Source organism: Pseudoliparis swirei, chromosome 24, assembly GCF_029220125.1.
Source record: "Pseudoliparis swirei isolate HS2019 ecotype Mariana Trench chromosome 24, NWPU_hadal_v1, whole genome shotgun sequence".
Lineage (NCBI taxonomy): Eukaryota > Metazoa > Chordata > Actinopteri > Perciformes > Liparidae > Pseudoliparis > Pseudoliparis swirei.
In genome coordinates, this window is record NC_079411.1 from 82,501 (window position 1) to 98,754 (window position 16,254).

Genomic DNA, 16,254 nt, shown 5'->3' on the forward strand with positions numbered 1-16,254 from the left:
ACACACACACAGAGACACACACAGAGAGACACACACACACACACACACACACACAGAGACACACACACACAGAGACACACACACACACACAGAGACACACACACACACAGACAGAGACACACACACAGAGACACACACACAGAGAGACACACACACACAGAGACACACACACAGAGAGACACACACACACACACACACACACACACACACACAGAGACACACACACACACAGAGAGACACACACACACACAGAGAGAGACACACACACACACAGACAGAGAGAGAGACACACACACACTTCCTGTCAGGACTCGCTAAGGGTTTTACATCTGCACGTTTAAAAAAAACGACTGAGGAATATAATAGAATCTCCTCCTCCTCCTCCTCCTCCTCCTCCTCCTCCTCCTCCTCCTCCTCCTCACCCAGGATCATGGAGACGGTCTTCATGAGGCCCAGCACCGGGTCCCTGGCCGGCGCGCTGGTGTGCGGCGCCATCTGGCGGCTCTTGCGCCGCACGTAGATGAAGATGCGCGTGTAGACGGCCACCATGACGGAGAAGGTGAGCAGGTTGAGCGCGCTCCAGAACACCAGGTAGCTGCGGCTGTAGAGCGGCGCCATGGTGGAGCAGCGGTCCAGGTCGCACAGGCAGTGCCAGCCCATGGTGGGCACCAGGCCCATGAGGATGGCGCCCAGCCAGATCAGCACCATGACCATGAGCACGCGGCGCGCGCTCATGTGGCTGTGCAGCTGCATGTTGAAGATGGTCTGGTGGCGCTCCACGGCCACGGCCAGCAGGTTGAGCACCGACGCCGTCAGGCTGGTGTCCACCAGGCCCTGGCGCACGAACCAGCGGTACTTGGTGAGCTTGATGGTCCAGGGGCCCGTGTGCAGCATCAGGTGCAGGTAGGACACGCCTGAGGGGGCACAGGCACAGGGCTTTGAACGCACCGCCAGGAAGGCGGGACAGCTAGTTACGTTAGCAGCACGGCTAACGGAGAACCAGAGAGGTTCTCCAGCTACACGGTGCCTTCAGGCTCTGCTCAGTGAACACGAGGACTGAAGGTGCGTGGTCTAGGGGCAGTCCTACCTGAGAACAGGTCTAGGGGCAGTCCTACCTGAGAACAGACCTAGGGGCAGTCCTACCTGAGAACAGGTCTACCTGAGAACAGGACTAGGGGCAGTCCTACCTGAGAACAGGCCTAGGGGCAGTCCTACCTGGGGGCAGTCCTACCTGAGAACAGACCTAGGGGCAGTCCTACCTGAGAACAGACCTAGGGACAGTCCTACCTGAGAACAGGCCTAGGGGCAGTCCTACCTGAGAACAGACCTAGGGGCAGTCCTACCTGAGAACAGGCCTAGGGGCAGTCCTACCTGAGAACAGGCCTAGGGGCAGTCCTACCTGAGAACAGACCTAGGGGCAGTCCTACCTGAGAACAGACCTAGGGACAGTCCTACCTGAGAACAGGCCTAGGGGCAGTCCTACCTGAGAACAGACCTAGGGGCAGTCCTACCTGAGAACAGACCTAGGGACAGTCCTACCTGAGAACAGGCCTAGGGGCAGTCCTACCTGGGGGCAGTCCTACCTGAGAACAGACCTAGGGGCAGTCCTACCTGAGAACAGACCTAGGGACAGTCCTACCTGAGAACAGGTCTAGGGGCAGTCCTACCTGAGAACAGGTCTACCTGAGAACAGGACTAGGGGCAGTCCTACCTGAGAACAGGCCTAGGGGCAGTCCTACCTGAGAACAGACCTAGGGGCAGTCCTACCTGAGAACAGGTCTAGGGGCAGTCCTACCTGCGAACAGGTCTACCTGAGAACAGGTCTAGGGACAGTCCGACCTGAGAACAGGTCTAGGGGCAGTCCTACCTGAGAACAGGTCTACCTGAGAACAGGTCTAGGGACAGTGCTACCTGAGAACAGGTCTAGGGACAGTCCTACCTGAGAACAGGTCCGCCACAGCCAGGTTCCCCAGGAGGTAGTAGATGGGGAAGTGGAAGCGGCGGTTCTTCAAGATGGCGGCGATGACCAGCAGGTTGGAGAAGATGACGATGAAGCAGACCGCCATGCCCAGGCTCACGATCACGTAGTCGCGGCTGCGCCAGTGGTCGCTGATGTTCTTGCCGCTCTTCTCGTAGAAGAACCTGATGGAGCGGTTGCGGTAGCACCCCGGGGTGTCCTCGGTGTCCGTGTCCATGACGAGGAGGACGCTGCGGACGGGGCGGCTCAGGCTCGCCCCCTGTGGCCGAGCGCGGCGCTGCACGCAATCCGGGGACCGGCTCAGTCTGGGGCTACGATCTGTGAAACATCGAGACTCGGGTAAAGACATCGAGACTCGGGTAGAGACATCGAGGCTCGGGTAAAGACATCGAGACTCGGGTAGAGACATCGAGACACGTGTAAAGACATCGAGACTCGGGTAAAGACATCGAGACACATGTAAAGACATCGAGACTCGGGTAAAGACATCGAGACTCGGGTAAAGACATCGAGACTCGGGTAAAGACATCGAGACTCGGGTAGAGACATCGAGACTCGGGTAAAGACATCGAGACTCGGGTAAAGACATCGAGACTCGGGTAGAGACATCGAGACTCGGGTAAAGACATCGAGACTCGGGTAAAGACATCGAGACACATGTAAAGACATCGAGACTCGGGTAGAGACATCGAGACTCGGGTAAAGACATCGAGACTCGGGTAAAGACATCGAGACTCGGGTAAAGACATCGAGACTCGGGTAAAGACATCGAGACTCGGGTAGAGACATCGAGACTCGGGTAAAGACATCGAGACTCGGGTAGAGACATCGAGACTCGGGTAAAGACATCGAGACTCGGGTAGAGACATCGAGACACGTGTAGAGACATCGAGACACGTGTAAAGACATCGAGACTCGGGTAGAGACATCGAGACTCGGGTAGAGACATCGAGATATTTGGAGGCCTTTTCTCCCATCAACCGTGACCAATTATTTTCAACGGTTTCTACTTCGAACACGTCTACCTGTCTCTTGGACCCCATCCCGACGAGGCTGCTTAAAGACATTTTGCCTTTAATTGGCAGCTCTCTATTAGATATTATCAATGTGTCTCTGCTAACAGGCCACGTACCACACTCCTTCAAAGTGGCTGTTATTAAACCTCTCTTGAAGAAGCCCACTCTGGATCCAGAGGTGTTGGCTAACTACAGACCAATCTCTAACCTCCCTTTCCTCTCCAAGATCCTTGAGAAAGTGGTCGCAAATCAGTTGTGCGACTTTCTACATCATAATAGTTTATTTGAGAAATTTCAATCAGGATTTAGAAAACACCACAGCACCGAGACGGCACTGGTGAAAATTACAAATGACCTCTTAATGGCAGCAGATAAAGGACTCCTCTCTGTCCTGGTCTTGTTAGACCTTAGTGCTGCATTCGACACCATTGACCATGACATCCTGTTACAGAGACTGGAGCAGTCGATTGGCATTTCAGGCACGGCACTAATTTGGTTTAAATCATATTTATCAGATCGATCTCAGTTTGTATTTGTAAACGATGACGCCTCGATAACCACCAACGTTAATCATGGAGTTCCACAAGGTTCTGTGCTTGGACCAATTTTATTTACCTTATACATGCTTCCTTTGGGTAGCGCTGTGCCAACGGCTGCTTGTTTCAGTAGTGGCGTTTTGCTTTTATTTTATTGTCTTTTTTTTGCACTTTTCCTCTCTTTTTCTTCTTTCTTTCACGTTTGTCTTAGTTACGGTCGGACACTGGACCATAACTACTTTTTTCGATACTTCTACTGTGGCTTTTGTTCACTTTGTCGTGAGTATCGGTGAGCCGCAGCATAACAATGACGGGACCGTCTACTCGCGCTCAGCTGATCGCGCTGTGCAGGCCAAGCTTCTGCCTGGAGAAAGACCTGTGATCCCGCTGGAGCTACGGAGAAGGGCTCGCGGCTGCAGAGCGGGTGTCAAGCGGAGGGCTAAACGAGGAGATACAAACCCTCGCACCGCCGATCATAACGGGAACGTGAGGTCTTTGGCGAATAAGACGGATGAGCTCGGCGCTGGTAATGACCGAGAGGGTCTTCCGTGAGAGCAGTCTTTGTGTTTCACTGAGACGTGGCTGCACGCGGACTATCCGGATCACAGCGCCTTTGCCCGGCTTCAGGACTGTTCGGCTGACAGAGACGCTACACAGAGCGGTAAGAAGAGGGGGCGGATCGCTGTTTATGTGAATGAACGGTGGTGCCACCCGGACCATGTGTGCGTGAAGGAGCGCTTCTGTAGCCGAACATTGAACTGTTGGCCGTGGGGATGCGCCGCATTATTTGCCGAGAGAGTTCACGTCCGCCATTTTGGTTGTCGTGTACGTGCCGCCATCAGCTGACGCTGAGGAAGCTGTGGACACCATCCACCCGACTGTGGCTGCTCTGCTGAATCATCAGCCTGGAGCATTCATGGCTATCACTGGTGACTTTAACCACACCACACTGGATAAAGCTCTGCCAACCTTCCATCAATACATAGACTGCCCAACTAGGAACAATAAAACTCTGGACTTGCTGTATGCTAATACTAAGGACGATACAGCGCCACTGCCCTTCCCCTCGGCAGGTCTGATCATGACCTGGTCCGGCTGACACCCAGGTATGTTCCTCTGGTGAAGAGGCTGCCGACCACCAGGACTGTGAGGAGGTGGTCTATGGAGGCCAACGACGCCTACAGGACTGCTTCGAGTCAACGGACTGGGATGTGCTGTGTGGACCGCACGGGAGGACATCAACAGTATGACCGACTGCATCACGGAATACATCAAGTTCTGTGAACACACCACCATCCCATCACGGACTGTGCGCTGCTTCCCCAACAACAAGCCCTGGATCACCAGGGACCTGAAGGCGCTTAACATGAAGAAAGCTGCTTTCAGGTCTGGAGACAGGGATGAGCTGAGGAAAGCCCAGCGCAACCTAAAGGTGAAGCTCAGGAGGGCAAGGACTCCTACAGGAGGAAGCTGGAGGCCAAACTCCAGCTGAACAACACAAGGGAGGTGTGGTCTGGCATGAAGCAGATAACTGGCTTCAAGGTGGGAGGAGACAGCCAGGGGCTCCTGGAGAGGGCCAACGAGCTGAACTGTTTTTTCAATAGGTTCAGTTCACAGCCCTCCCCCGCCTCCTCCACACATCACACCTCCCCAACACCTCCTCCCCCTCTGGTCCCCCTGCTCAGCCGCACGTCCACCCAGCCCTCAATAACAATGGGCTCCTCCACCCTCCCTCTCTCTGTGACGACTGACCAGGTGAGAAGACAGCTGGAGAAACTACTCCAGCGCAGAGCTGAAGGTCCTGATGGCATCAGCCCCAGGGTCCTAAAGACCTGCGCCACCCAGCTGTCTGGTGTCCTGCAGCGCCTCTTCACCCTCAGCCTGAGGCTGGGGGAAGTCCCGGTGCTGTGGAAGACGTCGTGCCTGGTCCCTGTCGCAAAGAAGTCAACACCATCTGGCCTCAACGACTACCGACCGTCGCCTCACCTCCCATGTGATGAAGGTGCTGGAGAGGCTGGTCTTGGCCCACCTCCGCCGCAGGTGAAATCATCGTTGGACCCTCTGCAATTTGCTTACCAGCCTCATGTGGGAGTGGACGACGCCATCATCTACCTGCTGCAACGAGCTCAGTCGCACCTGGATGGAACCGATGTCTCTGTGAGAGTCACTTTTGACTTCTCCAGTGCATTTAACACCATCCAGCCACTGCTGCTGAGTGAGAAGCTGCGGTGGCCGGTGGACGCGTCCACCATCTCCTGGATCACTGACTACCTCACAGGCAGACCACAGTTTGTCAGAATGGGCCGTGCTGTCTGGAACGGTGGTCAGTGATGTTGGAGCCCCACAGGAACTGTTCTGTCTCCTTCCTCTTCACCCTGTACACCAGTGACTTCCAGTACAACACGGAGTCATGCCATCTGCAGAAGTACTCTGATGATTCTGCAGTGGTCGGGTGTATTAGGGATGGACGGGAGGAGGAGTACAGGGCAGTGGTGAGTGACTTTGTAAAGTGGGCCGATGAGAACCACCTGCGGCTGAACGTGGCCAAGACCAGAGAGATGGTGGTGGACTTCAGGAGGAAGGCGACAGCTCCTACACCTCTGAGTGTCCTGGGAGGACGTGGACATGGTGGAGGAGCAAGTACCTGGGCCTCCATCGACAGCCGACTGAACTGGAAGGCCAACATCAACGCTGTGTACAAGAAGGGATGAGTCGCCTTTTTCCTGAGAAAGCTTCATCCTTCAACGTGTGCAGCAAGATGCTGGAGTTATTCTACCAGTCGGTTGTCGCCAGTGTGCTGCACTTTGCCATTGTCTGCTGGGGAGCAGCATCGAGCCGTGACACCAGCCGCCTTAACAAACTGGTTAGGAAGGCTGGCTCCATCATCGGCTGCCAGCTGGAGCACCTGGAACAGGTGGTGGAGAGGAGGTCGTTGAAGAAACTGGTGTCCATATTGGACAACCCGGACCACCCTCTCCACCACCTCCTACAGGGACAGAGGAGTACTTTCTCCAGACGTCTCCTCACGCTCCGCTGCCACAAGGAGAGATACAGGAGAACATTCCTGCCGACGGCTATGAGGCTCTACAACAGTTCACCTCTTGCCAGATCACCCTAACCCTTCTTATATTTTGTGTTTTTATTTTTATTCTTGTGTTGCTGCTACTGACTCGACAAATTTCCCCTTGGGGATTAATAAAGTATATATCTATCTATCTATCTATCTATCTATTATCAGGAAACACTCCATAAACTTTCATTGTTATGCAGATGATACTCAACTATATTTATCGATAAAACCAGAGGAGAGCAACCAACTCGGTAAAATTCAAGCATGTCTTAAAGACATAAAAACATGGATGACCTGCAATTTCTTGATGTTAAACTCAGACAAAACCGAAGTAATTTTAATCGGCCCTGAGCACCTCAGAGATCAATTATCTGGTGATGTGGATTCTGTAGACGGCATTGCCCTGGCATCCAACACCACTGTAAAGAATCTTGGCGTTATCTTTGATCGGGACTTGTCCTTTAACTCCCACGTAAAGCAAATCTCAAGGACTGCATTCTTTCATCTACGAAATATTTCAAAAAACAGGCACATCTTGTCTCAAAAGATGCAGAAAAATTGGTTCACGCGTTACTTGAGACTGGATTACTGCAACTCCTTATTAGCAGGCTGCTCTAATAAATCTCTTAGGTCCCTCCAGTTGATCCAGAATGCTGCAGCTCGTGTTCTCACTAAAACTAAGAAAAGAGATCACATCACTCCTGCACTAGCTGCTCTGCACTGGCTCCCAGTAAAATCAAGAATCACTTTTAAAATTCTTCTCTTAACCTACAAAGCCTTGATTGGTGATGCTCCATCATATCTTAAGGAGCTTGTAGTACCATATTGCCCACTAGAGAGCTACGCTCATTAAATGCGGGACTACTTGTAGTTCCTAGTCTTAAAAGTAGAATGGGAGCCAGAGCCTTTAGTTATCAAGCTCCTCTTTATGGAACCAGCTTCCAATTTCAGTCCGGGAGGCAGACACAGCCACCTCGCTTAAGAGTAGACTTAAGACCTTCCTCTTTGACAGAGCTTATAGTTAGGGCTGAATCAGGTTCACCTGGTCCAGCCCCTTGATATGCTGCTATAGGCTTATAGCTGCCGGGGGACGTTTAGGATGCACTGAGCACCTATCTCCTCTTTTTTCTCTCCTTAAGGATGAATGTTCATCTCTCAATCACACGTTACTAACTCTGCTTTCTCCCCGGAGTCCTTTTGACTTCACGTCTCATGGGGTCATCGGACCCTATGAGACGGCATAGATCCTATCTGCCTGATGGATCATCGAGGTTTGGGTTGTGGAATTCCTGTTCCTGACTACGCCACTGTCCTGTTGAGACTCCGCCCACTATTGAGACTCCGCCCACTCCTCCTCCCCACCGCCATCTGCCTGATGGATCGTGGGGGTCTCCATCGCGGAATATGCCTACTATGAACTATTCATACACTCTGTCACATTCATTGAATGTATTTAAACTCTAAATCTGTCCTTCTGTACACATTACATCTATTGCATCTGTCCATCCTGGAGAGGGATCCTCCTCTGTTGCTCTCCTGCAGGTTTCTTCCCTTTTTTTTCCCCCTGAAGGGTTATTTGGGAGTTTTTCCTGGTCCGATGTGAGGTTTTGGGGCAGGGATGTCTATGTGTACAGATTGTAAAGCACTCTGAGACAAATTTGTAATTTGTGAAATTGGGCTATACAAATAAACTGAATTGAATTGAATTGAGACTCGGGTAAAGACATCGAGACTCGGGTAGAGACATCGAGACTCGGGTAGAGACATCGAGACTCGGGTAGAGACATCGAGACTCGGGTAGAGACATCGAGACTCGGGTAGAGACATCGAGACTCGGGTAAAGACATCGAGACTCGGGTAGAGACATCGAGACTCGGGTAGAGACATCGAGACTCGGGTAAAGACATCGAGACTCGGGTAAAGACATCGAGACTCGGGTAGAGACATCGAGACTCGGGTAGAGACATCGAGACTCGGGTAAAGACATCGAGACTCGGGTAGAGACATCGAGACACGTGTAAAGACATCGAGACTCGGGTAAAGACATCGAGACTCGGGTAGAGACATCGAGACTCGGGTAGAGACATCGAGACTCGGGTAGACATCGAGACACATGTAAAAACATCGAGATAACATTGCGTCGTTACTTAAGTAGCGTTATAACATCGTCATTTCTCTGGTTTCATCATCATGAAGCAGATATTTCTTCTATGTCTCTTCATGACGTCGTCGACCGGTCGGTGCAGAGGAGCCTCCACCAGACCAGGTCCCAACAGGTCCCAACAGGTCCAACACAAAGCCTTCAACTGCCTTTCAAAAACGTGGTGCGTTCAGAAGAGACACGCCTCGCTATTACGCAATACACACACACACACACACACACACACACAGGAAGCGAGTCCTCGTGTGAGACTCACTTCCTCCTGAAGGTCCTGAACACCGAGGACCACCAACACTAAACCGCCTCATACATCGGATTATATCATACCTGAGGACGTCACGTGGCACCTGAGGACGTCACGTGGCACCTGAGGACGTCACGTGGCACCTGAGAACGTCACGTGGCACCTGAGAACGTCACGTGGCACCTGAGAACGTCACGTGGCACCTGAGGACGTCACGTGGCACCTGAAGACGTCACGTGGCACCTGAGGACGTCACGCGGCACCTGAGGACGTCACGCGGCACCTGAGGACGTCACGCGGCACCTGAGGACGTCACGCGGCACCTGAGGACGTCACGTGGCACCTGAGGACGTCACGTGGCACCTGAGGACGTCACTCGACACCTGAGGACGTCACGCGGCACCTGAGGACGTCACGCGGCACCTGAGGACGTCACGTGGCACCTGAAGACGTCACGCGGCACCTGAGGACGTCACGCGGCACCTGAGGACGTCACGCGGCACCTGAGGACGTCACGCGGCACCTGAGGACGTCACGTGGCACCTGAGGACGTCACGTGGCACCTGAGGACGTCACGTGGCACCTGAGGACGTCACGTGGCACCTGAGGACGTCACGTGGCACCTGAAGACGTCACGCGGCACCTGAGGACGTCACGCGGCACCTGAGGACGTCACGCGGCACCTGAGGACGTCACGTGGCACCTGAAGATGTTGAGCCCCTCAGTGGACGGCTGGCTCTGTGGGACCCTGCTGGTCTCCTGCGGGGCCCTCGGGGTCTTCATGCCGTGGCCCTCAGGGAGCAGACGGGTTGAGGCTTCAGGGACGAACACACACAGCTGCAAACACAGGAAGTGGAACCACAGGAAGTGGAACCACCGCATCCGGCACACAGGCGTCAGAGACCTGAAGGTCTACTCATGAGACCTGAGGGTCTACTCATGAGACCTGAGGGTCTACTCATGAGACCTGAAGGTCTACTCATGAGACCTGAAGGTCTACTCATGAGACCTGAAGGTCTACTCATGAGACCTGAAGGTCTACTCATGAGACCTGAGGGTCTACTCATGAGACCTGAGGGTCTACTCATGAGACCTGAAGGTCTACTCATGAGACCTGAGGGTCTACTCATGAGACCTGAGGGTCTACTCATGAGACCTGAGGGTCTACTCATGAGACCTGAGGGTCTACTCATGAGACCTGAGGTCAGAGTCCTCCAGGGCTCAGAACATTTACATGAGAATCAAACGTTTCAGATCAGCTGCTGAAAGTAGAGCCTGAACCACGAAGACCACTAAACCTACTAGACCACTAAACCTACTAGACCTACTAGACCACTAAACCTACTAGACCACTAGACCACTAAACCTACTAGACCACTAGACCACGTCCTCAAACGTCCGTTTTGTCCAAAAGATAAAGATTCACTACCAGTAGACGTACTCACTACCAGTAGACTCTATTCACTACCAGTAGACTCTACTCACTACCAGTAGACTATTCACTACCAGTAGACTCTACTCACTACCAGTAGACTCTACTCACTATCAGTGGCGGTTCGTCCATAGGGGGCGCTAGGGCGCCGCCCCTCTTAAAATTTTGAGATGAAAAAAAAAAAAAAAAAAAATTTCCTGTCAAAAAACATTATATGCCAAATCTTTTTAAATAGTAAATAAACCGTGTTGACGCGCTAAATGTGTGTGGGAGACCGTCAGCCTGTCAACAACCACTTAAGTTAATGTGAAAAAATATAATATATCGCCATTATCACGGAGAGAAGCCCTCCCTTTTTCGGGACAACGCCCAATGTGCGTGACGCATCGAGAAAACATTTCAGTCGTTTCGGCAAGGACGGCTTCTCATTGGCGGATGAAACGTGAATCTTGGGTCACAAAAATGTGCGCCATGGCCACTGGTCACGTGATTGGATTATTCGGCAGATCAGAGACCCGTATGTTCCCTCAGCCCATAGAGCAGTGTTGCCAGGTCCGCGGTTTTCCTGCGGAATCGGGCTACTTTTGAAGTGTTGCGCGGGTTGAATTTTTTGTCCTTGGTTCGGGTAGACCTATTTTGCATGCAAATCACATGAATATCTTTAAATAAAAATCCATATTTTAAATGAAATAATTTATTCATACCCAAATCCTACCAAACTGACTCCAGAAGCACGTACACGCATTTTATTTATGATAATATACTGTATTTAATTACACAAGGCCATTTTAGGACCTAGGTGAAATAACTGTTTAGGGAAAACTGCTTTTAATGCTGGCAAACTAAACATATGTTGTTACTTTGTAGATATTACAATACATTTGGCAATGATAGCAATGCTGTTGGACTTTAAAAGCAGTGTATATGGTTTGGCACGGGCATATTTTGAGTTCTGATATTGGGCTGGTTTTTGGGCTGGGTGTGTCACACAGACCTGGCAACCCTGCTGCCCAGAGCTCCACGGAGGTACGCGAGCAAACATAGCTAGCAGAAGCTTTATGTTAGTATGGCGTCGGCGACTGAAAACTCTGTGGTATCTCTACACCAAACACCTTTCAATCGACGGTCAGATATTGACAAGAAGAGGCTGAAAGAGTTGGGACCCGAACATCCGGATTTAAAAATTCTGCAGCAGGACGTACACCTGGAGATTCTCCTCAAGCCGATATGCTAACCGGAGCTGGTTAGCTGGATGCTCCATGAGTAATTCGTTTTTTTGTTTCCCCTGTCTGTTATACCAAAGTCCTGGGACTGAAACTCTCTGGACTACAACGGGGGGAGGGATCTACAGAGCTTCAGACAAGTGTAAAGCACGAATCTTGCCGCAGTTATCTAGCTAAGAGCATGGAGCTAACTCGCTAACAGCCTGAAGCTAACCCTGTTTACAGTCAGCAGAAGGAGACCGAACTGCATCGAAACACAACGAAGAAGTTCTGAAAAACAGACACATTCCCTCCAGAATAATGGAAACAGGTTACAGACATGACTTTAACCAGAGAGTAAAGTGACCACTTTAAAGAGAGGAGCTACTTGTCTTTACAGTAGTGGGTCTGCTCTGTCCCAATGTAACATGTGATCTTTCTGACTCTATTCTGAACCTCTTTCATGTGACGGTGAAACTCTTTTATTTTGCAAACCTCTGAAACCCAACCCCATGTTCCTTAAAGCTGCTCTGAACCTCTCATGCTCAAAGTTACAGTGTGTTGATAGTTGTTATTGGACCGTGTTGAGCACGCTGTGTTCTTTAAATAAAGCTTTGTTTTTTACTATATTCTACTCAAAACCTCTCTTCTTCTCATTGTTGAGTGATATTTAAACTGCGCCCCCCCCAAAAAAATGTCACCAGCCGCCACTGCACACTATCAGTAGACTACTCACTACCAGTAGTCTCTATTCACTACCAGTAGACTATTCACTACCAGTAGACTATTCACTACCAGTAGACTATTCACTACCAGTAGACTATTCACTACCAGTAGACTCTACTCACTACCAGTAGACTCTACTCACTACCAGTAGACTATTCACTACCAGTAGACTCTATTCACTACCAGTAGACTCTATTCACTACCAGTAGACTCTACTCACTACCAGTAGACTACTCGCTACCAGTAGACTCTACTCACTACCAGTAGACTCTATTCACTACCAGTAGACTCTACTCACTACCAGTAGACTCTACTCACTATCAGTAGACTCTACTCACTATCAGTAGACTCTACTCACTACCAGTAGACTCTACTCACTATCAGTAGACTCTACTCACTATCAGTAGACTCTACTCACTATCAGTAGACTCTACTCACTACCAGTAGACTCTACTCACTATCAGTAGACTCTACTCACTATCAGTAGACTCTACTCACTACCAGTAGACTCTACTCACTACCAGTAGACTCTACTCACTACCAGTAGACTCTACTCACTATCAGTAGACTCTACTCACTATCAGTAGACTCTACTCACTACCAGTAGACTCTACTCACTATCAGTAGACTCTACTCACTACCAGTAGACTCTACTCACTATCAGTAGACTCTACTCACCATCAGCAGACTCTACTCACCACCAGTAGACTCCCACTCACCATCAGTAGACTCTACTCACTATCAGTAGACTCTACTCACTACCAGTAGACTCTACTCACTATCAGTAGACTCTACTCACTACCAGTAGACTCTACTCACTACCAGTAGACTCTACTCACTATCAGTAGACTCTACTCACTACCAGTAGACTCTACTCACTACCAGTAGACTCTACTCACTATCAGTAGACTCTATTCACTACCAGTAGAGTCTATTATAATAAAGAGATATTTATGCTGTAAATCATGTTATCTTTTGTTTAAAAAAATCTCCACAAGGAAACGGCCACCAGGGGGCGACAGAGAGCAGACCCCAGCCACCTGAAGACACCGACACCATTACGCCACTAGAGGGCACAAACTCAGGTGTATACTACATAATCAGGGTTTTTCCTGCATAGAGAACATGTGGGCGGCGCCTAAGCCGTTTTCCCGAACGCCTATGACAAATCCCGAGCGCCTTAGGCAAAAAAAGTCTGCGATGAAAAAAAAAAACTGTTCATCACGTGCATGTCAGCGAATATGTTCTCAATAGTATGTTTCAAGTCGTCTCCAGCCAAACCCTCGTTCTGTTTGGATCAATAGTAATGGAGTTGATAAGCGTGTCTTCTTGTCTGATCAATGCTGTGAGGTGAATGGACAGAGCGGCCAGCTGCTGGTCACTCACCAGCTGACCTGCACCAATACACCTGGACTATATAGGGATGCACCGATCTGATCGGCCGATATTCCCATTATCGGTTTTGATCGGCGTTCTCAAAACGGCCGATCAGATGACGTAACATCTGAGAGAACTATCAGAGACGTTTCAATCGCCGCGCAACGGAGACGATGCGCCCGGCGAGGGCCGCAGAGTGAGAGGTCAGAGGTCAGAGGGGATCCTCACCACCGAGCGGCTCCCCGTCCCCCGAGTTGAATCTCTGGGTCGACTCAGCCGACTCTCACATGTCTGAGGCTCTGAGCCCCTAGAGATGCTCACGCTAAACACATTCCATCGGGAGCAGAGAGGGGTTTGATAGAGTTAGCGGAAAGAACCACGTGAAACAACATCCGTTTTTCAAAATAAGATGTCGACATATCATACACTAACATATAAAAGTAAACAATGAACTGATTTTGTATCTTTAGAAATCATTTGAGATTTAGCTTAAATTATGCTAACATTAAAACATTGTTACTGCACCAAGGAAGAGTTTCTAAAAATAAGTCAGACTTTTGTATGTTAAACAAAGTCCTGTATATAGATTTCCCCAAGAGTTCCAGGAAATGAATGATGCAGATGTGTTCCAGACATATCTGAAATCCCCTACAATAGCAATCAAACTATTTTAATGTATCAATTAGGACATTTTTCAAAGTAAAAGTCCTAAATGTTTAATGAAATCTGTAATTTCTTTCATGTTTGAGTTGCTTTATATCTGTATTTCCTCATAGTCCGAGGCAATAATGCTCCACAATAAATAGAATGCTTCAATCAACACCGTGATCGGTATTATCGGATCGGCAGATACTGATTTCAGTGATCGGCACCAAAAACCTGATCGGTGCATCTCTAATTGTCAAACTATTAGCCGATCTATTTTAGCAAAATGATTTCCTCAAGCATTGTCTCCATTATTTATGAAAAAAATAAATAATACATAGATGTCTGCTAATTTCTGTGATATGGCAATATAGATTTTTTTTTGGGAGCACCGAAGACCCATTTTGACCCAGGAAAAACCCTGATATGAGTCTGTGAAGAAGACCTGAAGACATGTAGACCTGAAGACATGTAGACCTGAAGACCTGAAGACATGTAGACCTGAAGACATGTAGACCTGAAGACATGTAGACCTGAAGACATGTAGACCTGAAGACATGTAGACCTGAAGACATGTAGACCTGAAGACATGTAGACCTGAAGACATGTAGACCTGAAGACATGTAGACCTGAAGACCTGAAGACATGTAGACCTGAAGACATGTAGACCTGAAGACATGTAGACCTGAAGACCTGAAGACATGTAGACCTGAAGACATGTAGACCTGAAGACATGTAGACCTGTAGACCTGAAGACCTGAAGACATGTAGACCTGAAGACATGTAGACCTGAAGACATGTAGACCTGAAGACCTGAAGACATGTAGACCTGAAGACCTGAAGACATGTAGACCTGAAGACCTGAAGACATGTAGACCTGAAGACATGTAGACCTGGACTCGAACACTCAAAGACACATTTCATTGAACAAAAGAATTTGAATCAAATGAAACTAAACGATGAAGAGGATGATGATGAAGATGCGTCAGACTGATCACGTGACGTCATACATTAATCTGACTTTTCTGTTCAGGAATTCATTGTTTTGCTGATTAAAAGCACAAAAAGTAACAACAGTAAAACCTGATGTCTGTAAACCGGATGGACGAGTACTCGAGTACTTCGTGTACTTTACTTTGTGTACTTTACTTTGTGTACTTGTGTACTTTACTTTGTGTACTTGTGTACTTTACTTTGTGTACTTGTACTCTAAGAACGCCGCCTGTCGCTCCTCAAAGACAAACACCAGCGGAAGAACACCTGCGCCATGACACTCAGGTGAGCTGTGGGAGCGACTTTGAACGGACTCGGTTAGACCTCGAACGCCTCACGGGACCCTCGAACGCCTCACGGGACCCGAGGCCAGACCGGGTCTCGGACCCAAGCCTCCAGGGGGGGGGGGCAGCAGACACGCAGCAGACTCCGGTCCACGGGTCCAGAGGAACCGGACTCACCTCGTCCCGCTGCTCCGTGAAGTGGTTTATCCGGTGGATCCGGATCCGGGTCGAGGTGGACCCGGCGCACCTGAACCGCGACCGATGGAACCGGAGCGACCTATGGGCTGGCTCGGTGCCGGGGCTTCATTCCTCCGGTCCCGCTGCTCGACCCTGTGGACCCGGTGCTGAGTCCTGTGCGCGCGGCCGGCGTCGCTTCCGGTGTAGTTTGGGCGGCAGTTACCTGGCGGAGGGATCTGCGCGGAGAAAAGGGTGCGGCTCCTCCTCCGCTGCTGGGGGGGGGCGGCTGCTCCTCCTCCTCCTCCTCCTCCTCCTCCAGTATAAAGAACTATAATAAAGTGTTAGTTAAACTACATTAATAGAACTATATTAATTATAGTGACGAAGTTTAACAGAAAAGAAATGAAATAAAA

General features: G+C 50.0%; 1 protein-coding gene across 1 annotated transcript in view; it reads right to left on the reverse strand.

Moving 5' to 3' along the window:
• lpar2b (lysophosphatidic acid receptor 2b) overlaps positions 1–16,079 on the reverse strand; it is a 20,035-nt gene extending 3,956 nt beyond the window's left edge. Inside the window, exons 1-3 of the mRNA XM_056409847.1 lie at positions 15,842–16,079; positions 1,940–2,296; positions 423–914 (exon numbers count right to left, since the gene is read on the reverse strand). Coding sequence (XP_056265822.1) covers positions 423–914; positions 1,940–2,195 — 748 coding nt within the window. The 5' untranslated portion in view covers positions 2,196–2,296; positions 15,842–16,079. The remainder of the gene's footprint in view (positions 1–422; positions 915–1,939; positions 2,297–15,841) is intronic.
• Positions 16,080–16,254: the final 175 nt, after the last annotated feature.